General features: G+C 43.0%; 1 protein-coding gene across 1 annotated transcript; it reads right to left on the bottom strand.

The window, feature by feature from the left end:
- Positions 1-242: 242 nt before the first annotated feature.
- Positions 243-14,717, bottom strand: LOC145395228 (uncharacterized). Its single transcript, XM_080268917.1, has 4 exons — positions 14,566-14,717; positions 6,447-6,642; positions 2,561-2,752; positions 243-2,229 (listed from the first exon to the last, which is right to left on the bottom strand). Exons 2-4 carry the CDS (start codon positions 6,628-6,630, stop codon positions 1,454-1,456), a joined length of 1,152 nt encoding a protein of 383 aa, XP_080125043.1. The 5' UTR covers positions 6,631-6,642; positions 14,566-14,717; the 3' UTR covers positions 243-1,453.
- Between the last annotated feature and the right edge of the window lie 7,998 nt (positions 14,718-22,715).

Genomic DNA, 22,715 nt, shown 5'->3' with positions numbered 1-22,715 from the left:
AGGTGGTTTGACTTTCAAGTGGACACCACAACTCCTCCACCCAGGAAGCACAGTGCCAACTCAAATAGGATCCTCATCAGCGTTAGTGTTCATAAGTATTGTAATTCAGTTCAGTCCATCACTCCATAACACAGTGGTTTGGATTTTAACGGGATGATGACCCCTCACTAAAGAAAAGGACAACTGAAATTTTCAGTTATTTTTTTCAGCATTATCAGCATATAACAATAAATACAATAGGCAGATACAAAACTAAATAATTAAGAATATCAGGTTATCACTAAGCAGAGACCACAGTCTCCACACCCGTGGAAAATGAGTTATATTCCTGAAGCAATAATCTCGCAGGAGATCCGATATATAGTATGAACTCCACAAGATATCGATTTTTCTAAAACATAACACTGAAGCAAAAATATTCATATATTGATTACATGCTGCATATTAATTTTTTTTCTAGCCTGAACAATACTTACATTTGATTTAATGCTTATACAATGTACTAAAAAAACAATGGTAGTTCACCAAGTCAATCTACTGTACAGTACTGTACAGTGCAGTATGCTGTAACAAACAACTCCTAGAAAAGGTTCACAGCCGCAAGTAGATAAAAATAAGCCTGTTAAAACATTTGTTTAAATAATAATGCCCAATAATAATTACATACTGACAGGTTTTATACAACGTATAATAGTAAATAAAGCACAATATAATACAGTACTTATACACAGTACAGTACAGTATAATAAAAGATCACTAAAACATGATGGTAAAGTATGACTACAATATATCCTTGAGAAACTCAGACCTAGTGAGGCAGTGCAATTTTTATAATGACTACAACATAGCAAGGTTCAGTAACTGACTTGGGACCAAGGAACAATCTGGTATGCTAGAGAAATTAACCCCTTCACTCCCAGCACATATTTTGTCCTTTATTTTGGTTACCAAACTTCATGCAACTTAGTACAGACCTCTAGTACTGACAAGGTTTAGGAAGGTTATATGTAACCCCTCCAGTCTGAATAGTCTCTCCCTAGCAAAATAAAATCATCTGGTGATTACATCATCAGACTGAAGAGGTTAATATTTCCAAGACTCTGCAACAAACAGAAGTTCAATGAGCAAAACTGTAACTGAAGTACTGTAATATGTTTCAACCCCCTCCCACCTACCACATGATGGTCTTACTCCATGCATTAGATGAGATCATGCATGTTAGATCATCACCTTATTCCTTGCTTGAGGTATATGAGATACAGTGCACAGGCAGTCCTCATTATATGTGACATATGTTTTTCAAAATATCAATTCTCCCAAACAACTGGTACTGTAGCTTGGGGAAAGGGGCAAATCAACTAGCAATGGAAAAATGCAGGCAATTTTTCTGCAGTTTACTGTGAACATAACTGAAAAAAACAAAAAGTTACATATCATGAGGACTTGCAGATCTTTACAGCTTGAGGGACTGGAAGGTTAGGAACTGCTGCCACACACGAGGGAGTGCTGGCTGCTGCAGTGCAGCCAGTGACGACGGCCCCAGGTGGCAGGTGATAGCGCGGCGACACAGGCTGGAGAGGCGAGGTGGGTGGCGGGTGGCATCTTCCAGCAAAGTGCGGATGGCAGGGTCGCGCACCTCCCTGTCCACCACCCCACCCTGGATAAGACGCTTAGTCCTGGCACCAGCAGCCAGCAATAACGCTATGGCCCCCCACGTGGCATCCCGGGCAGCTGATACCAGTGGGGTGTGGCCCAGGTGGTCCTCAGTGTTGGCATCAGCCCCAGCAGTTAGCAGGAGACGAACCAATGCCACATGACGCTCCAGGACAGCCAAGTGGAGAGGCGTGTGGCCAAGTAAACCTGGAGAGTTGAGTGCTGTTCGTGTGGCCACCCCAACCACTGCACTCACAACCGCTTCTGCATCCTGCCGCCCACTACGCACAGCCACATGGATGACTGTCTCCTGCCGATTGTTTGATACACAGGCAGCAAGAGGACATGATGTGGCCAGTTTCTTGACAGTTGCAGCAGCCACCCCACCAGAGTCCACTGCATAGTGTAGTGCTGTGTTGCCATAGGTGTCTACCTGACCAACACTGACACCCGCTTCCAACAATGCCTCCACTGTAGCGGAGTTAGCTGATGCAGCGGCCCAGTGAAGGGGAGTATGACCCTCATGGTCCAGAGCTGATGGTGATGCTCCATGACTCAGCAGCAGCTCCACCAGACCTACCACATCACAAAAGTCACTAACATTATTATATTATTATACAAACAACTTGCATCAGTATTCTACACCACACACTTATACAATCCTGTACAGCATACATAATCATATACATGTATTACTGTATTCTGTAATATAGCATAAACTAATGCTGTATCAAAGACTGTGAAACAAGTCTTACCCAAAATATTGGAAAACAGCAAAACCAAACAGGACAGTCTAAGCTATACTGTACATCTGCAGCACAAACGTATTTCCCATTACAGCCTTTAACCACAAAATTACACTATGACTGTTGTAATGAAGTGAACATGTGTATGGTGTGGCACCAACCTGCATTGCCCCGTGTGGCCGCCAGGTGGAGAGGTGTGCGTCCCTGGAGAGTGCGGACATCAACCTGGGCGCGGGACTGCAGCAGGAAGCGTGCCAGGTCAGTGTAGCCATGAGTGCAGGCAATGTGTAGGGGAGTGAGGCCAACAGAGTCGCCCTGGTTGATGCTCACACCCAACTGCACCAACAACCGTACTGATGAAATACAAAGACTGTCAGTTAGTATAGTAATATCACACAGTCACCAATCAGTAATTTCACAGACGCCAATCAGTACTTTCACAGACACAGATCAGTAATTTCACGCATGTCACCAATCAGTAATTTTACTGTCACCAGTCAGTTATTTCACACGGCCACCTCTCTGCAATTTCACTTTGTCACCAGGCAGTAATTCCACAGTCACTCTTGCCAGTTTGTTTTCATGTGACAGAAATGGGTCACTTTTTTAGTTACTGGTCACTTACCTTCAAATCTACCTAACCCTGGCCATCAACTAAAGTGAAAAGGAGTTATGGATCTCAATCAAATGAAAATAACAAAACTCAAGTCAGTAATTCCACACAGTCACCAATGAAAATAACAAAACTAAAGTCAGTAATTCCAGTCACCAATCATTAAATTCATCTTACTGTATACCTACCTCACAAATTGAGTACAATATGAATCCCTTAATAGTCTGAGGTTTCACATTTGCCAGAGTATTACTATCATGAGAATGGTTGCCAACATTCCCCTCCAAGCACTGAGTCCTGCTTTCCATATTTCTCAGTCCTCGCCAATCGATAGAGTGTATCCTTCCTTTTCATACTCTTTCTGTGTTGTGTTTCATATTTCTGCCACTTAAAAATATATCATGTAACACCTTCCATCACCACAGCCAGCAGGGAAAAGTCGGCAAAATTTTATCACGATACCACATTAGCTTGATCTGGTTTTAATGGCAGAAGAAAATGAGGAGCAGGGATACATCAGAGTTTAAGAGATGTCAATACAGACAAAGCAGCCTGGGTGTGGTGGTTACAGCCATCTCATAACAGGCACAGGGGGGGCGCGGTAGCACAGTGGTAGCGCGCTGGACTTGTGATCGAGGGATTGCAAGTTCGAGCCTCGCCCGGGCTGCCGTGCCGGGAGGGGTAGCTCCCTCCTGTAACCCTAGCGGGGCTATATAGTCCAATACAGGGCTTAGCTCGGGGGAACTCCATTTCTCCCATTTTCATAACAGGCACAACCACCAGAGACCACAGCACTGGGGACAATTACCGGTATTATGATCTATCTACCACTTATCACTGGATTCTATAACTCACTTGAATAAAACTGGAATACTGCAGCTGACCTAACAATGAATGAGTTTGTGATGACAACATAAACTCTAAGGCTGCCAGAACTCACTCTAACCTGAATCAAATCATCAGGCATTAGTTGGAATAGAATACCTCCTACTAGAACTGACCTGACCATGAGAGGGTTAATGGTATATCCTGAAAAAGCTAACCCCCCCTTCCAATAAATAAATAAATAATAAGTAAATAACACATCAGATAATTATGAACAACACAAACATTCTTTGAAAGATTTCCCCACTACAGATAATTATGAATACAAACATTCTTTGTAAGATTTCCCCACTACAATCATATCTAAAACCAGAACAATATGTATACTGCAGTGAACTCTGTATTGCCACTTTATTAGTTTCCAACTGTGTATCTTGTAAGGGGTGACTTTGAAGGGGGAACATTTACACATAGGCTGACAAAACAACCCTTCCTTTCACAACACTCAGTTTTAGCTCAGCAACCATTTCTGGGTATGGGATTGGAGCAGGTATCAGGCTCAGGGAAGACAGTTGCCCCTGCCATGCATAGTTCTGCATCATTCTTGGGCATGGTGTAGCACCCATTAGTCCACTAAGAGGAAGTAGAAGGGTGGTAACCATCATCCTGAGAGGCACTACCAAAGGAGTGATATGATGTGAAGACCAGGTTGCTGGCCTTGCACGACACTCCCCTGCTAGGAACTCAACCACATTTACCAAGTATTGTACTCAGAGTCTGGGTTGTGAATACTACTCATATACAGTATATCTCTTATAAACAGCTCATCCTCTTGGGGTCTATGCCTCCTCCATTTTCCCTATGCCTCACCATGTGGAAGAACCCTGTTCTGACCCTGCCAAGGTGCTCTCTGCCATGGGAAAGCAGATGCTTGCTTGATGGTGGTGGGTCTGCTTGGCCAGACAATGGGGTGGAGCAACAAGGTAACAACAACAACAGCAACAACAACCACTTCCATAACATGAACTCATATTTTAATACATTCTGCAACTTATACTGCACTCTTGTGCAGTTTCTCAATAATCTGCAGAAGGGATACAGAGAAACCCACATTATGAACTGACCCAGTCCTGGAAAAATACAAGTTACAACACTGACGTAAGGTAATATCATGGACAGGTGCTGGAGAGGGATGCCTTCCTGTGGTGGCATGAATATAAACTGGTGGCTCCTCTGCTCAAGTACAGTATAAACATCCCTCAACTCCCTCCCTATCTCCCAAAAGGAGAATTGTGGAATGTAGAAGGGCAACTGCCTGCAGTCCACTAGTTTAGTCCAGATGAGCCTGAGACCACAACATCAACAGGATCACAGACACAAAGAGAGCAAATATCAGGGAAAATTAAAAAAACATCCAGAGATACAGTGGTGACAACCCATGAAGCAAAGTTGTTATAAGTCACCTCTTTCATTTAAATCCATAGATGCACAAGAAAAATGCACATTAAAGTTCCACAGCTATCTATACAGATGATTTGCCAGTTCCTTCAACACTGTATGTAGTACTAAACCTGGGGTATGTGGCCAGAGGACATGTCTGGCTTAGGGAGATTGATGCCCCTGCCCCACACAGTCCCGAATCACCTTTCGGCAAGGTGTAGAACCCGTTACTCTGCCAAAAAGATACCATGCTAGGTGGATGATTACCAGTACCTTTGTCCCAGGAAGTATAAACATGGAGTGATGTGGGATCAAGGCCTGGTAACTGGCCTAAATGAAAAACAGACTGCCTGAATCAAGAGGCTGAAGTATAGTACAGTTGCCTATTGAAGAACCACTGCCATTTTTACAGTAATTTACCAGTTTCATCCAATACATAATACCACTGTATTTTACAAGGTGACATTCTAGAACACACCCCTGACTTTACAGGCCATATGGTAGGTGCCATAAAAAAATTTATACTATTTCCTTAACAATTAATTATGCATATTACACTTTGATATTCCTGTAACATCATTCTAATATCAACACAATCTGCCCCAGTACTGTACCAAAGATTCAAAGGTGTAATGTGTAAATTAAATTGCTGGAAAAAGAGGTTCTCTGTTGCACCTGGGTATTTTCCCTTTCTATGGGACAGTTCTTTGATGCACACGGGGACATCAGGGGTGGGCCTTCTGAGATGTGTACAATACTGATGTAGTGCATTAGTCCCAACTGCCCTCATATAATTTTTAGGTGCTTGGTGGTCTAATGAGTTACAGCACTCTAACTGAATGTGACTCATGAGGGTTTAATTCCAAGGGTAATTATTCTCAAAATGCCTCCTAGGGGGAAAGCAACTAGCCACTCTTGCCTTACTGTCTGGATAAAGTGGCCTAGCCTTGGACCCCTATTCGCCCACTGGAGATGTACAATATTACACTGGATGATGGGTGGATGGATGGAAGGGGTGCTACAAAGTCTCCTATTTCATCTAAAATACAAGCCTCTTAATCCACCTATAATACAAATCTCCTAATCCACCTACAATGAAAGTCTCGTAATGCACCAACTACATCCCATACCAAAGACTGCCTGTACAGCAGCATATCAAGAAACCTCACCCATATCACGTGCATTATTCTCAACACAGATGCACAGTGCCGGTCGCTGCTGTGAGTTGATGGAGAATCGAACATCAGTGTCAACACCAGCCCGGAAGAGCTGGTGGGCGCGTGTCACATCGTCATTCCGGATCGCCACTAGGAGCTGAGAGTCCAGTGCCCAGCGGCGCACCAAGGCAGTCATTGCAATACACTTCTGCAATGGTGGGATAGCATTAACATTCTCTACTAGAAGTTTCTCTAAGATGAACTAACTCTTATGGTAACAAAAATAAAAACATGATTCAGTGTCATCTAAGGCCATCATCACAACACGTTTCTGCTGTGTTGGGATAGCATGAACATTTTCTATTTGATATTTCTCTTGAGATACACAAACTGTCCAATGGTGGGAAGAATGATAATTGAGGAACCAACATCATGACAGGGCCTTCACTGGAAAAACATTCTCTCTCTCTCTCTCTCTCTCTCTCTCTCTCTCTCTGAGGGGTGTGCTGTGCATCAGGTACACCCATATAAAAAGTGTTGCCCTTTCTTGTACCCCCTCATGAAAAAATCCTGGCAACACCCTTGAGGGTAGCCCATACTATATATTTTTCCTTCTTACTCCAACTTGGCCTAAAATTAACATCTCCCCATCTTGATTCCAGAGCTGTTGCATGATATTAGCACTAGAATATGATCATAGTCATGAAGAAATGCTATGGACAGGAGGCTGGGATACAGTATTGTCTCATTCTGCCAATGAGCTACATGAAATATGTTGCAAAAAGACAAAAATCTGGGCCAGGTTACGGTAAAACAACCACAGTCATAAAATTCAAAAGTGTTAACCATCACCATCAGCTCTCATGATCAGTAGGCCTACAATTTTAGTATGATTTTATTCAGCTGAAAGTGTCCATATGAGGCAGGGGCATTTTTTCCCTCTCTCATTCTCTTTAGTTGCACAGAAAATCGTCTGTATGTGATTTCAGTCAACCAATAATTTCATCTTCGGCCATCTTTCATAATTATCCAGCACTTCTACGCATAATTCTGGTGAGTAGCAGTGTGAAAAATCCATAAAATATATAATCATAAGTACGTGCTATATGATAAGTAATGGAGCGTTGTGGTGTTGATATGGATGCGACTGAAATTTATGAAGAACACCCTGAGACAATCCGATCATGTGGAAAGGAGGAAGAATTACTGACTGACTATGAGTGTATGCGAGTGAGGAGGTGGTGGGATATCAAGGACGTAATGAAGGGATGGAGTGGATATATGAGCGAGGAGGGGGGGAGGGGAGAGACAGTGGGAGGGCAGCCACGTGATGAAGACGGTGCAATGTGGAGGTGATTTACTTGTGGCCACCCCTTCTTGTCGTCTGGTAACAGAGAGAGAGAGAGAGAGAGAGAGAGAGAGAGAGAGAGAGAAAGAATGGTAAAACTTAAGATCCTTTATAAAAACGACCCTAGAGTGTTAACTACCTTGCAGGCAACTTTAAAACTGATTAAGAGCCTTTATAAATACGATGCCAACATGTCACGTGTCCACCACCGTGTTATCAGCGCCCCCCCCCCCCTTCCGGAGGTAAACTACCACCAGAGACAATATTTATAAACTCTCCGAAGTTGTGTCTGAGACTTTATTACCTCCGCCAAAAAGGTTTGTTTTCCCCCGCGTTGGTTTGTTTGTCTGTTAGCAGGATTACTAAAAAAGTTAAGAAAGGATTTTGATGAAATTTTGTGGAAGGGTGGGTCATGGGCCAAGGAAGAAATGATTAAACTTGGGGTCGGATCCGGATCCGGATTATCCCGCACAGTATCTCCAAAATTTCTCAATAATTTTCAATGAAATTTTGTGAAAATGTGGGCCATGGACCAAGAAATAATTGATTAAATTTGGGGGCGGATCCAGATCCGGAATTACCCAAGAAGTTATGAACGGATTTGATGGAATATTGTGGAAGGGTGGGCCATGGGCCAAGGAAGAAATTATTAATTTCTGGGGGGGATCCGGAGTATCCTGCACAGTATCTCCAAAAGTTCTCATTGAATGAAATTTTGCGGAAAGGTGGGCACGTTCCTTTGCTTACATCCAGCCAAACACATGTCCCTTTGTTTACATCCAGCCAAACACATGTCCCTTTGTTTACATCCAGCCAAACACGTGTCCCTTAGCCGACATCCAGACTGGCACGTCCTTTTTTTTGTGATTTTGGGCCTGTAACACCTGTTCTTTATACAGTATACTTTATTTTCTTTATTACACCTTACTGTCCTAGTCTGTTATATAAATCTTTAGCACCGCCACACTCTGCATAAATAACGTACAAAGGGATAATAAGATATATCCAAAAATAAATCGCTAAGGAAGAGGTGCTAGGGAGCCTCCTTATCCGACAAGAATATGGGACTAAGTTAAGCACGTGTCCCTTTTGTTCACCTAATCCGGCACGTGTCTTATGCAACAGCAGACCGCTCAAGTGTTCCATCTGTTTTCATCTACTCCGCCACGTGTCCCTTAGATCTACATACGGCTGAATACGTGTTCTTTGTTTACATGTAGCCCAGCACCATCTACTGTATTTTCATTTACTCCGCCACGTGTCCCTTCGATTTACATATGGCTGTGTACGTGATCTTTGTTTATTTCTACCCCAGCACGTGTCACTCTTGTTGACATCAAACCCAGCGTGTTCCCGCTGACATTCCTAAAAGCGTTCAGTTCAGCGCTACAGACACTACGGGAGTATATACTGCAGTACGATCCGAAGTGAACAACCTTGGAATTTTCACAAACGATATAGCATTTCTGGTGGTTGCCATAGATACGGTGATAGCAGGTTGAGCATTACGGTGATAGCAGGTTGAGCATTACGGTGATAGCAGGTTGAGCGGTAGGGCGTAACTGCTAAGGTGTGTTGCGGGTATACTAATTTACCGTGCAAGAGAACTTCTGCTTGGTATGTGAAGTGTGATGGCTGAGGAATAAGAAACAATCATTACCCTTCAACCCAACAACGTCTTTTCTACGTAGGTGGTCCATATTATGTATCGCTCCTCTTCCACTCCTCCAGGTGATTTGTGTGTGTGTGTGTGTGTGTGTGTGTTTTGCGGGAACAGCACAGCGCGTTATCAGTGTCTGTCGTGTATCATTTATACATTTCCTGTTCCCACTGTGTGTGTGTGTGTGTGTGTGTGTGTGTGTGTGTGTGTGTGTGTGTGTGTGTGTGTGTGCGTGCGTGCGTGCGTGCGTGCGTGCGTGCGTGCATGCGTGCGTGCGTGCGCGCGCGCGAATATCCTGACTAGCATATATTTATTTACACCCACTTAAGCACGTTTTCATTAAGACAACGTAACTTACATGCAAGAACGTTTTTTAGTTACGGTCAGCACGTATTTCTAATTTACATACAACCAAAAACGTATATTTACATTCAGGCGACCACGTGTACCGTACTTTTGTTTACTTTCAGAGGAGCATCCTTCACTTGCATCCTGGCGAGCACGTGTTTTTGTTTACCTTCAGAAGAGCACTCTTTTCTCTGTATATCCAGCCGAGCACGTTTCTGTTTATATCTAGCCAAGCAAGTGTCTGTTTACATCCAAGGGACCTTTCTGTCTATCTAAAGCCAGACGCCATAATCCCGTAAGGGTAGCCGTACACGTGTTTACATCCAAGCGACCACGTGTCTGTTTTCATCCTAGCGACCACGTGTATCCAAGCGATCACGTGTGTTTACATCCAAGCAACCACGTGTATTTACATCCAAGGGACCACGTGTCTGTTTACATCCAAGCGACCACGTGTTTACATCCAAACGACCACGTGTTTTCATCCTACCGACCACGTGTGTTTACATCCAAGCGACCAAGTGTTTGTTTACATCCAAGCGACCACGTGTGTTTACATCCAAGCGACCACGCGTCTATTTAACCACCCAAGCACATTTTTTTTAAACATACAAATAACCACCGGTGTTTATATACAGCCAATGACGTTATTTGGGAGGAAGAATTATTCATATGGTGTTATCGCGAGACACTAAAATTATCTTAACTAATCTGACAACACTCTTCAACATCAGGCGGAAGTCCGTTATCGCGAAGAGGAAATTCAAATGTGTACTAGTCAAGCTGTTCCCGAGATTATTTTTTACTAATTGTGTGATTCTGTCTTTTCTATACTGTTAATACTTTCCCGTTGAAATATAGTGTAAGGCCAGTACTCTCGATAGTTAAGGACGTTCCCTACCTCTTCCTCTGCGATTTACTTTTTGCTATGGCTGGTTGATATACTTTTGCACGTTATTCATGTAAGGTGAGGCGCTACTAGAAGTATTTATATAACACAGATGACAGTAAGGTGTAATAAGCAAACTAAATCGCTAAGAAAAAGGTGTTAGAGAGCTTCCTACGAGAATACGGGTCGAAATGGTATACATAGTTGGATTAATACATCCTAAAATGACGATGTTAAGCATATAACCAGTCATTTGATCTGAAATCAAAAGTGTAACAAATTAGTCTAATTTACAACTGTCTTCATAACGCACCTCTACATACTGAAAAATTATTATTATTATAAAAGTATACAGAGTATATATACAACAAAAGTAGGTGGTGGCTCTTGTTACACACCCAGATATAGGTAAATACATTTAGATACAGTAAATGTTATACTAGCAAGCACTCAAAAGAGCGCATACCTCCGCCAACGCCATTCACAATAAAAAGGATCCGAATCCGGATGCGTGGAGATAGGATCCGGATCCGGATCCGCCCCAAAATTTAATCAATTCTTTCTTGGCCCATGGCCCACCCTTCCACAGAATTTCATTGCAATTCACTGAGATGATTTGGAGATATCGTCTGGATAAACAGACAGACAGATAAACATAGGCGGACATATAACCTGCGGAGGTAAAAATGTAAAGGAATCCATAACATATATATCTCTTGTACAGGAGAAAAAAGTAGCACTAGAGTACCGGTTGTACAGAAGTATAAGAATGGCAGCACTTGCCATAGCCTGGAATGAGGACAACACAACGCCTTATCACCGGGTCGTACGGGGTGCACGTAGCGTGAAAAGTTCTCACAATAAATTTTTTTTTTTTGTCCCGAGGTTTTCGATGTCGTTGCCCCTATGTACTGTAGAGGACTTAACTGAGGCGCGCAGCATTTTGCGACCATATGCGTTTCCTAACGTTGGAAAAAAAATAAAATAAATAAATAAATAAATAAAAGCCCTTGGAGTGGGATCGAAACAACTTTCTCCCCAGGTCAACAGCGTGCACTCTGACAAACTGAGTCACGGCGGCTATATATGCACAATTTTAGAATGAAGGTATCAACAGTTCACGGCAGAGTGTAATCAAGACACGTGTTTTTGCTTACCTTGCTGCAGGAGTCACGTGGCATTGTTTACCCCGGCGCCATGGCCTCGACCGTGACCGCTGCGGAGGTCAACCCCACTCCCACCACGCCGACTACACTGCTTATGCAACTACCACCACCCTGTCTGGAGCTGGGTGTCTGTCTCGCCTGTCTTTCTGCCTCTAAACCTGTCTTTTTTCGCCTCATTGACTATCTCCTTATCTATTTTGCCTCCTTCCTTTCTACCTGTCTCTACAGTTTTTCATTCTGTTTGGCTCTGTTGAACATTTATCTATCCCGTCTGTTCACCTACCTTCCAGTTTGTTTAAAGTACAAGGGTTAATGACCTACCTAGCTACCTACTTTCCAGACTGTCTACCTACCTACCAGTCTACCTATCCACCTACCTTCCAATGTTTACATATATAACTACCCACTGACCTACCTACCTACCTACTGACTAACACTGCATCTTGTAAGGAGTGGCCTCAATCAAATGACCTCGAGGTATTTCTGTCCCTACACGGCAACGATATCTCCTCCCACCACACTCCACCTCCATTATCTTTTCCTGCTATCTCAGTCTACCTCTCCTCCTCCTCCTCCTCCTCTACCTCTTCTCAATCACCTCTCTCATAACCCCTTAGCACATTTATATTAACCTGACTTAGATCCCTAACCCCTTTCACCTTATTGGATAGCCAGGTGTAGTCAGACTGGAGGATCGATTTGACTAGTAACCAAGGAGACTCATTCCTACCTCATCTATGGCTCAGGATTCAAAAAGTGGACCGGTTCCGTTGGATGAAGCAATTTGATTTTAGGTCATATATCAAATTACCAATGTATATATTTGTACAATCATTTTTCAGTTGATGTAGAGGTAAAAATATATGGAATTAAAATGTGAGAAGCCTCCCCCAGTGGTGTAGTGGAGGGGGCACGAGGGGGGGATGGCGTAACCCCACTATTTTCATGGGCGAAGAAATATTTACGATGGTGGTAACAGCAATTTGGAGGAGGAGGAGGAGAGAAAAAGAAAGACGAAGAAGAGAGAAATGGGAGATAATAATGATAATAATAATAATAATAATAATAATAATAATACAGAGAACGGCTGGCCATCGTTAGGAAGGTATATTGATAAGTGTACGAGAATAAGACAAGGAAAACCAAGAAGAAATTCAAGATGTGATGAATCGTATCCCATTTTTTATTTATTTTTTCTGGAGCTACATCACTGGTTTTCCCGACTTAACCCTTTCACTCCAAATCTCTCTCATCCTCTTCTCTCTCTCTCTCTCTCTCTCCAAAGACGCATGGAACTCAACGGAAGTACCCCGTCGCCTCTTTCACGAGTGCATATTGTAATAGGACAATCTGGGGGTCCAAAACACTCCTTCAGAAAACATCAATCATCAAACAAACTGGGCTATCTGGGAACCAATTCCAACCATCCCTCCAAGTTTCAACACACACACACACACACACACACACACACACACACACAGAATTATAATAGATACTGACGTCATTTTGCTGAGCAGTGAATCACCCTGTAAATTCCTGTTCCTCACTACACGACTGTCTGAATGAAGGCGAAGGTGCACAAAAACCATTAGGATTCAGGGCCACGTACTGTTGGTCTTAGGAGGCCCCCTGCCATCTATCCCTTAACACCCTCGCTCCTGTGACTCATTTTTCATATTAACCCCTTGAATCCCATGACGAGACAACTCATATATTCCAACCTTTCTTACCGATATACAGTTTGCACCATCATTTTACCCTCGGCTGTGATGGAGAGGGACGCCTTCACGTGGTGGCACTAAGATAACAAGACGGTGGAGCTGCCCTATTATATAAACATCCCTCAACACCCTCCCTATCCCCAAAAGGAGGATGGTGAGCTGCAGGGGTACGCAACTTCAGCCTGCAGTCCACTGGGTTCACGTTTCAGATGTGCCTGGAAAGTAGTTAAGGCCTGTCTACTTTAACTCGCTATTTGAAAAACCTTAGGAAGTTTCGGAGTTAATATTCTGTTTTATATCTGCCTTACTTACAACCATGGGACTCGTATTATATAAGAAATATATGAAAGAACAAGAAAATAAAGAAGAATGAGAGGAAGAACAACAACAACAAGATTGAGAAGAATGTGAAGATGAATATAAAGAAGAAGAAGAAGAAGAAGAGGGAGAAGAAGAATATGAAGACTGTAACGAAAAATATAAAGAACATAAATAAGACGAATATGAAGAAAAATATAAGGAAGAAAAGAAAAGACGAAGAAAAAGAAAAACAAACAAGAATAAGGAAGAAGAATATGAAGAAGTAGACTATAAAATGACGAAGAAGGTATACAGAGTTACAGACAAGCCATTCGTGAGTTAACATCCCAGTTTATATCAGCCACAGTCAAGAAAATAAGATGCAACCGGAAAAATATCAGTCATTGAAGATGTGCTACAGATATGTTAAAAAGCCTCTTAGGTCCACGTAAGTCCATCTGATTTGCATATCCAAATCTAGTCAAGCTTCTCCTAGTCCTTTGCACAGACGCCTTTGAACTTTGCAATTGCACCTTGTTGCCCTGACACTTGTAAAATAACACTAACACCCTGACACACCTCTGCCAATTCGTAGACGCCTGATATATTCAATTATGTAAATGTTGTTATGATGGTCAGTGGAATATGAGATGCAGCGTTGAATTCTCCACTTCCATTCATGCCACTAGACTTTCTTACCTAATCACGATGCAGTTATTTCCCCTCGTCAGTACACGCAACGGGTCCTCGGGAAGTCAATGAAGTATAATTAAAAAGCTAATTATCTTCCGCAATCACAAGGGTACGTAGTTGCGAGGGGCGAGTTGGGAGATTGCAGGAACGGACGTCAACATCCCCCCGCGGCTAGAGGCAAACTGATGCTACCACTGCCACTGCGCAACCTCACTGTCTTACCTCAGGTTCTTGTTGTGTCTAGCCTCCTCCCCTTCCCATCCCTCTTCCTCCTTCCCTCCCTCCCTACCCTCCAACGGGCCCCACCTGCTATCAACCGTCCCTCTTCATTCCTTTCTTCCTCTACGTAGTCTCTCCTTCCTTCCGTAGCCTCACCTCCTCTTCGTAGTCCATCATTTTCAAAGCTGCCATTTTTGTTTTCCTCGTAGCCTCTATAATTTCCCTTAAAAATCCTCATCCCTTCGTTTTGTTTTCTTGTCTATTTCACTCAGTAGTCTCTCTTCGTAGCCTCCTATTTTTACTTCAGGAGCACTGTTAACCTTCAAAATCCCACAACTGCCTCCACATTGTATAGAAAACTTTCAATTTCCTCTTACGTAGCCAGTCCTTCATTGCCACATGGTTTTCCTCCTACGTAGCACCTTTCTTCCACCTTGCAGCCTGTCTCCCCTTCGTAGCTACGTTAATTCTCTCTCTCTCTCTCTCTCACACATACACAAAGCTTCCGACAACTTTCCTCTCGTAACTCTGGGAATTTTTTATACAGGATTGACGAGGGAAGGAGAGTGGACAATCTTCCCATATCTTCTATCATTCTTACAAAAAGAATACTCAGTGCAACACCTGCGCTTCATAATGGGTTTGAATATTTGACTTTACCATGTGACCTTGGCCTTTGTCCAATTGTTTTCAAAATCTAATGAAATTGTGTGTGTGTGTGTGTGTGTGTGTGTGTGTGTGTGTGTGTGTGTGTGTGTGTGTGTGTGTGTGTGTGTGTGTGTGTGTGTTTAGGGAGAACATGGAAAGCTTTTATTCTCCATTCTTTCTCCTTCCTATCGTAACCAGGGACCGTATTCTCGTCGGTTAAAGAAAGCTCCCTAACAGCTGTTCCTTAGCGATTTATTTGTGGATATGGCTGGTTAATATCCCACTATAGGTTATTTATGCAGAGTATGGTGATATTGGAAGGATTTCGGTGAAACATAATACGTGTAAACAATATAAATCGATTAGGAAAAGGTGTTAAGGAGCATGTGACTAACAGAAAATACCTATACTACGAGACTCCTGGGTATGGTGATGGAGAGGGGGGGGCCCCCTTCAGGTGGTGGCACTGATATAACAGGACAGATGCACTGCCTGGGGATACAAGTGTTCCTCATCCACTCCCCTCACCCCGAAAGGATGATGGTGGACTGTAGGAGAGGGGTAACTTAAGGCTGCAGTCCACTGAGTTCACGTTTCTGATGGGCATGGGACCGCGACATATTACCGGAAAAAAAAAAAATATAGCCTTAAGTCATGGCTCGCCGAGGCTGGTCCATATTAAAAAAAAAAAAAAAAAAAAAAAAAAAAAAATGCTATGACGACTCATTTCTGATCAATGTTTACGGGTTTTATTTTTTCCGGTTCTCTCTCTCTCTCTCTCTCTCTCTCTCTCTCTCTCTCTGAAGTACATACGCAATTGTTAGTTCCCAGACACCGAGCATCATCATCACCACTAATCATCATCATCATAATCATCTATATTCCCACTACGTCAATGACATGCGTTGCTTCTAGGAAATCATCATCATCATCATCATCGTCATCATCATCATCATCATAAACGTCATCATCATCCATTTTCCTACTACGTCGATGAGATGGGCTGCTTCCACATACACAAGAAAAACAAGAGTAGGAAAAGAAATCTCTCATGGTCACGACAACTCTACTGGAGTTTATTTATTTTTATTCCTCGTAACTAAAGACAATTATTTCAGCAGAGAGAGAGAGAGTACAGTCAGCCAAAAAAGTTGTGTCTTCGTTCCGAACCCCGTAAATATTCGAACAGATCAGTGGAAGCAGCGGGGATAGCTTCACAAGTCTGGTAACGTGTCAGACCAGAAGGTGTGTGTGTGTGTGTGTGTGTGTGTGTGTGTGTGTGTGTGTGTGTGTGTGTGTGTGTGTGTGTGTGTGTGTGTGTGTGTGTGTGTGTGTGTGTGTGTGTGTGTGTGTGTGTGTGTGTGTGTGTGTGTGTGTGTGTGTGTGTGTGTGTGTGTGTGTGTGTGTGTGTGTGTGTGTGTGTGTGTGTGTGTGTGTGTGTGTGTGTGTGTGTGTGTGTGTGTGTGTGTGTGTGTGTGTGTGTGTGTGTGTGTGTGTGTGTGTGTGTGTGTGTGTGTGTGTGTGTGTGTGTGTGTGTGTGTGTGTGTGTGTGTGTGTGTGTGTGTGTGTGTGTGTGTGTGTGTGTGTGTGTGTGTGTGTGTGTGTGTGTGTGTGTGTGTGTGTGTGTGTGTGTGTGTGTGTGTGTGTGTGTGTGTGTGTGTGTGTGTGTGTGTGTGTGTGTGTGTGTGTGTGTGTGTGTGTGTGTGTGTGTGTGTGTGTGTGTGTGTGTGTGTGTGTGTGTGTGTGTGTGTGTGTGTGTGTGTGTGTGTGTGTGTGTGTGTGTGTGTGTGTGTGTGTGTGTGTGTGTGTGTGTGTGTGTGTGTGTGTGTGTGTGTGTGTGTGTGTGTGTGTGTGTGTGTGTGTGTGTGTGTGTGTGTGTGTGTGTGTGTGTGTGTGTGTGTGTGTGTGTGTGTGTGTGTGTGTGTGTGTGTGTGTGTGCTGTAATTATTGCTGGCAGTATAATCTGTAATTTTTGTTGGCAGTGTTGTCTAACAATACACCGCACAGTAAAGGCGCTAAATGTGATATTACATCTGATTTAATACCTGTAAATAGTGAAATGTATCGTTAACCTGAAATAATGCCTATAACATGTAGCCAAACAAGCGTTAGCAGAAATGACGAAGTTCTACCCCCCTCCCCAACTTCCTGCCACGGCCTCTCCGCCGGGCATCAACTAGCCACATAACATGGAAATAAAAGACAGACAGCTGTGTTTTTACTGTATGTTTACCTTCTGAACATGACAGGATATATTACATGCCATTACCATGTGTGGTGTGGCACAGAGGCATGCGGTGCCTTCACAGTAATAACGAGAAAAGCATTTGTTTCCACAAGTGGTTAATGTTTTCGTAAAGGGGTATTGAGAAACCTGGCCACAGGTGTTATGCACGGTGATGACACCCAGATATACACCCATCAGCATGACTCAGGCATTCAGTTATCTATATTGGGCGACAGAAAAATTAGAGGCGAGATTCATGTTGTCACTAATAAATGTTGTTTTACATTATCACAACCATGACGTTCCATTAAATTCCAAACACTCGTTATGAAACGTATTCCACTGTCATTCCGTCCTCTGAAGTATTCCAAATATCAAAGATGAATTAGACTTGACAGCCAATGTATATGAAACTGCAATATATTATGATTACTAGTAAATTCATGATGATGCATATGTAGACATTTAGCGACATATTATTAATAAAAATTGACTATAATCCTATCACCCAGTATGTTATTCCCAACAGCTTCCACCCTTCGGTAATGCATGGTATATAAAACATGACAGCACACACACCCTCCACTACCCCACCTCCACCCCCAATCCACCACCGTCTGGTCTGACACAACTGCCAGACTTGTGAAGCTATCCCTGCTGCTTCCACTTATCTGTTCGAATATTTACGGGGTTCGGAACGAAGACACGACTTTTTTGGCTGACTATACAGTACAGAGGAACCTGAGAGTGTTAATACTGTCACCATTACCCCTTTCGTGGTCAATACAACTTTAGTCTGGTTCTGCACCTATCACTGCTTCAAGGGTTTCTGCTCTTATGCACTGTCTGTTGGCATCCCTCCTCTATTGTGGAGTCCGCGTAATACCCAACTAGCAGCACACTTTCACCCTTTTTCTGTTCAGCTCCCCAATGCAAGAGCTAACACTTACTCTCAGCCATGTATGTATGCAACAGGTCAACTCTGGAACGTCTTTCTCAATCTGTATTTCCCTCTGCCTACCGCCAGTCTTTTCAACGCACTGCTTTTTCATTTTATCTCCAAGTGAACGGATCTTGAATTTGGCTATTTCACTTGATTCACTGGATTCTAATAGAGTTAACTGTTTCAAGTCTTCAAAGCCCCTGGTTCCGTTAACAGGAAAAGTAAACTATTCACTGCAGAAAGACGCTGTCAGCAGTGACCAATGAAAAATTATCATACCACATTTCATTCAACACGGACCTTCAAAATTTCCTGGAAGTTACCCGACGTAAAAATGCTTTCCGACTGTCGAAAATACTGGTGTGGTGGGTTTATTTATTTATTTTATTTATCTATTTATTTATTCATACTCTAATAATCGCGCAACTTCCATCATTCTGCTCAAGGACGAGACGGAAGGGACGGAAGGGATATTACGTCATTCTTATACTGCTCTTTTACGCGTCCCGAGTGAGCAGACTTCGTTTAAATTATTTAAGGTAGGTTTCCCCTTCCAGAGAAATTCAGCTTCATGGAATAAACGTTTCTTAAGGAAATTCTCTCCTCTCTCTCTCTCTCTCTCTCTCTCTCTCTCTCTCTCTCTCTCTCTCTCTCTCTCTCTCTCTCAATAATATAACGATTGTTTTAGGTATTGATATGTCTGTAACGCGCGCGCGAGAGAGAGAGAATTTCCTATCGTCACATAACCTCGGTAAAGAGCAGCTGCTTCATATTTTCACCAAGTGTAAGGTGAAGATAGAAAATCTCTCTCTCTCTCTCTCTCTCTCTCTCTCTGACTCACTAGTTCCGCGAAGAATAAAGCAATTTTGTGTCGTGCAAGGCTGTGCCCCCCCCCCCGTGTGTGTGTGTGTGTGTGTGTGTGTGTGTGTGTGTGTGTGTGTGTGTGTGTGTGTCGTGGGGGGGAAGTGTCACCTAGCCAACGTTATCTACTCTCATTCATTCGTCACTCAAGCCCCCAGAATCTCACAGACACACTATCCACGCATACACACTAACCCAGAATAATATACTTAATCTTATTCTGCCGTTCGCTTGCGGCTGACGGGACCAATCTTTTACCCCACCTCATCAATATGCACTGCTTGAGGTATAAATTGTAAAGTACGCTAGATATTACTAAGGCAGCAAGACCGGGATGCACGAAAGGCCTTAAGACTAAACTCGTCCTTATGTCGGGGTGTTTGAGGCTGTTTGCCCGCCGTATCTGGCTAAGGCCGCCTCAACTGCTAAGGCGCGCTCGGGGAAGCCTTACTGTGCTGTGACCCATAAATAAACTCCGATTTTGTATTCTCCATTACACAGACCGGACCACACTTGTTTGGGTATGGAGCTGGTTGTTGCCTATGAATCAGAACGTGGTTTGCGAAGGGGACGGAGGTTCAATAAGTAATGATCTTTTACTGAGACAACAATATCGCCTCTATCGGTGCCACTGCGACAAGGTGCCACGCATCAGCACCTTTAATAGCGGCAGAGGGAATTTAAAGGTCGGAAGCAACTTGGAGATATCATGAAGAGACTGGGGACTAAACAGCAGAAGATAGCGAAGAAAGAAGGATTGGAGACATCAAAGCCCCTCTGATTCGCCTCATACGACAAGCAGGAGTATTGTGGAAGTTTTATTGCCCCCTTGTCCCCCGGGGCAGGCCACGTACTAATCATTAAATATACAAAAAGGGGAACACTGCACCTGATTCCTGTAACACTTTGACGTGTAAAAAGAGAACAGGAAAATTATATTTGTAAACAATGCTTACCAAACTGAAAACTTGAATAACTGGCTTAAATGAGATCCTTACATCAAATCGTGTGGAACTACAAAGCGATTCTTCCATATTAGTTATTACACATGTTGCATATAACAAAATGCGATTACAGTATATAACGAAATGAAGGAAATTACCACAAATCTTTTTATGTTATCCAGCAGTACGTATTTAACAAAACCACTTATTTTTATTTCATCACAGCCTAATACTAAATGCATTCAAAAGAAACTTAAAAGATAAAAAATGTTCACTGTATGAAAACAAGAGAACATTATAGTAGCGTGTATATTAAATAAAGATTTATGTTCTTCCTAAAGCAATTTCTAAAGATTCAGCAATAATTACAGAACTGTTCATATTGCAGTGTGTTGAATTATTGCCAAGAGTCTCTGCCAACTGTCTGCAAGTTAATCATATCAGCAGCTACCATATATATATATATATATATATATCAGCTGCGTTGTTTGCTTTGTTTGTTTGTCCTTCAATCGCGCACAAACCAAGGGCCAGAGACCCCCAGACCCATATATATTCTGAATCAGGGTGCCCCAAGGATGGTTTTAGGGGTCAAAATTCAGATCTGGGTCATTTGAGGCCACCTGTAGTGTTCGCCTTTTTTGGCCCGGGCAACGCCGGGTAACCCTGCACCCCAATTTTTAGCAGGGAGACTCATATGACCTCCAGTTAGGACATACGCTATGTGAGGTTGACCTCCCAGGTCATCTGAGGTTACCTGTCGGAGGTAATTTAAGGTCACCGGTAATAGTAAATAAGTGCACACAAAAACCATGCGTTAGTCTGCGAAGGCTGAAATAGACAGTTCCTGGACGTCTTATAATCCCTCTTCAAAAGCATGAGGTACATGGTCTTTCTGGGGTAAAAACAAATATTGACCTAGAACAAATAGGATTAGAATGTTTGCTTTTTTGGCCCAGCAACGCCGGCTACCCGTGCTAGTGTAATTTTATTTTAAGCTGGACTAGGCGCTCTGCCAAGCGCCCCTTATTGCCTCAGCAATGTTTGCCCATGCATTTTCTTTAGTTTCTTTACTGACATTCCAAACTTTTGCTCCAGAAGTTCTTTCCTCTTCTCATATTGCCCGATAGTTACACACATCTCTTCATCACTAAAGCTGGGGCGTCTATTTTTTATGCCCGACATTGTTTTCATTTATTTACTCCACGATTTACCCTTCACTGGGGCGCAGGCACTTGTGGCTCGCTCTCACTCCCTCCTGATGCTTGAAGCTCCTGTGATTGGTCCAACGTTTCTGCGTTCCCCCGCCTGATTGGTTGACATGGCCTCAGCTGACGCACCCCCACCCCCCCAAACAATGCCTGCAGTTGAGGCCAGCCTTAAGTAAGGCCGACGGGATATATGTAAGTAAGCTTTAACACAAGGCCAAGGATCGTCGTGTATGGGTCTTAGAGGCTGCCGTAGGGGTACTGTACCTTCAATATTTTACGTATGGCTGGCCTTAAGGCTGCCTGCTGACGGAGTTTTGTGCATCCACGTCATGATTATTATTACGGTACCATTTTCAAGGCCTTAGCCAGTACCATGATACATAAAGGTGCAATATTCCTAAATAATAATAATTATGATGATGACGACCGTCATCATCATCATAATATTCCTAAATGATGATGACATTGATAAACAAAAAAAAAAAAAAGATACGGAACAACGCAGGACATTGCAAAACAACCACCACCACAACAGAAGAAACCTGTTAGTCAAGTATGGGGGAAGAAAAAGATAAATTTCGTCACTCAGAACCCGCCCTGGTCCACTACTACTACGTCACTTCAGAATCTCCCCTAAGACCCTACGTGGCACCTCCTACGCGGCGATTTATTTTGCCACCCAAGAATATGAAGGTATGCGCACGACACTCCCATATACCTTGCGTCATATAACGGAAGCAGCAAGGCGGGGAAGTTTCTGTAGTTTTTATGTGTTTCAAGTAAGAGAAAAAGCAATACAGCACGTCTTTCCCTGCTTCCAATACAATATCATACAAAACTAAATCGCTAGTGAAAAGGTGCAAAGGAGTTCCCTGAGCCCACTGGAATATAACCCAGGCTGTTTTATCACCTGACGGAACTGGGTCACTCTGAATTTTTATACCAGGTCGTGGTTGAAGGAAATTCGATGTCTTAGTTATGAGGCACGAATGAGTCTCCTTGGTTACCAGGATAATCAACCCTCCAATCTGACTACACCTGGGCTCGTATTCTCGGTAATTAAGAGAGCTCCCTAACACCTCTTCCTTATCGACTTATTTTTT

This window comes from Coenobita brevimanus, chromosome 30 (assembly GCF_032717465.1).
Source record: "Coenobita brevimanus isolate Jiangsu-jjx chromosome 30, ASM3271746v2, whole genome shotgun sequence".
In the NCBI taxonomy this organism is placed as follows: domain Eukaryota; kingdom Metazoa; phylum Arthropoda; class Malacostraca; order Decapoda; family Coenobitidae; genus Coenobita; species Coenobita brevimanus.
Note: the sequence above shows the minus strand (reverse complement) of the source record. Positions and strands in the feature narration are given on the sequence as shown.

Bases quoted from the DNA above. Each gene is read 5' to 3' on its own strand.
- LOC145395228 (XM_080268917.1), bottom strand. From the start codon at position 6,630: ATGACTGCCTTGGTGCGCCGCTGGGCACTGGACTCTCAGCTCCTAGTG. The intron at 2,753-6,446 runs GTGAGGTTTCTT...GTATTTCATCAG, and splicing joins GAATAATGCACGTGATATGG to TACGGTTGTTGGTGCAGTTG. The intron at 2,230-2,560 runs GTTGGTGCCACA...GTGATGTGGTAG, and splicing joins GGCCACACGGGGCAATGCAG to GTCTGGTGGAGCTGCTGCTG.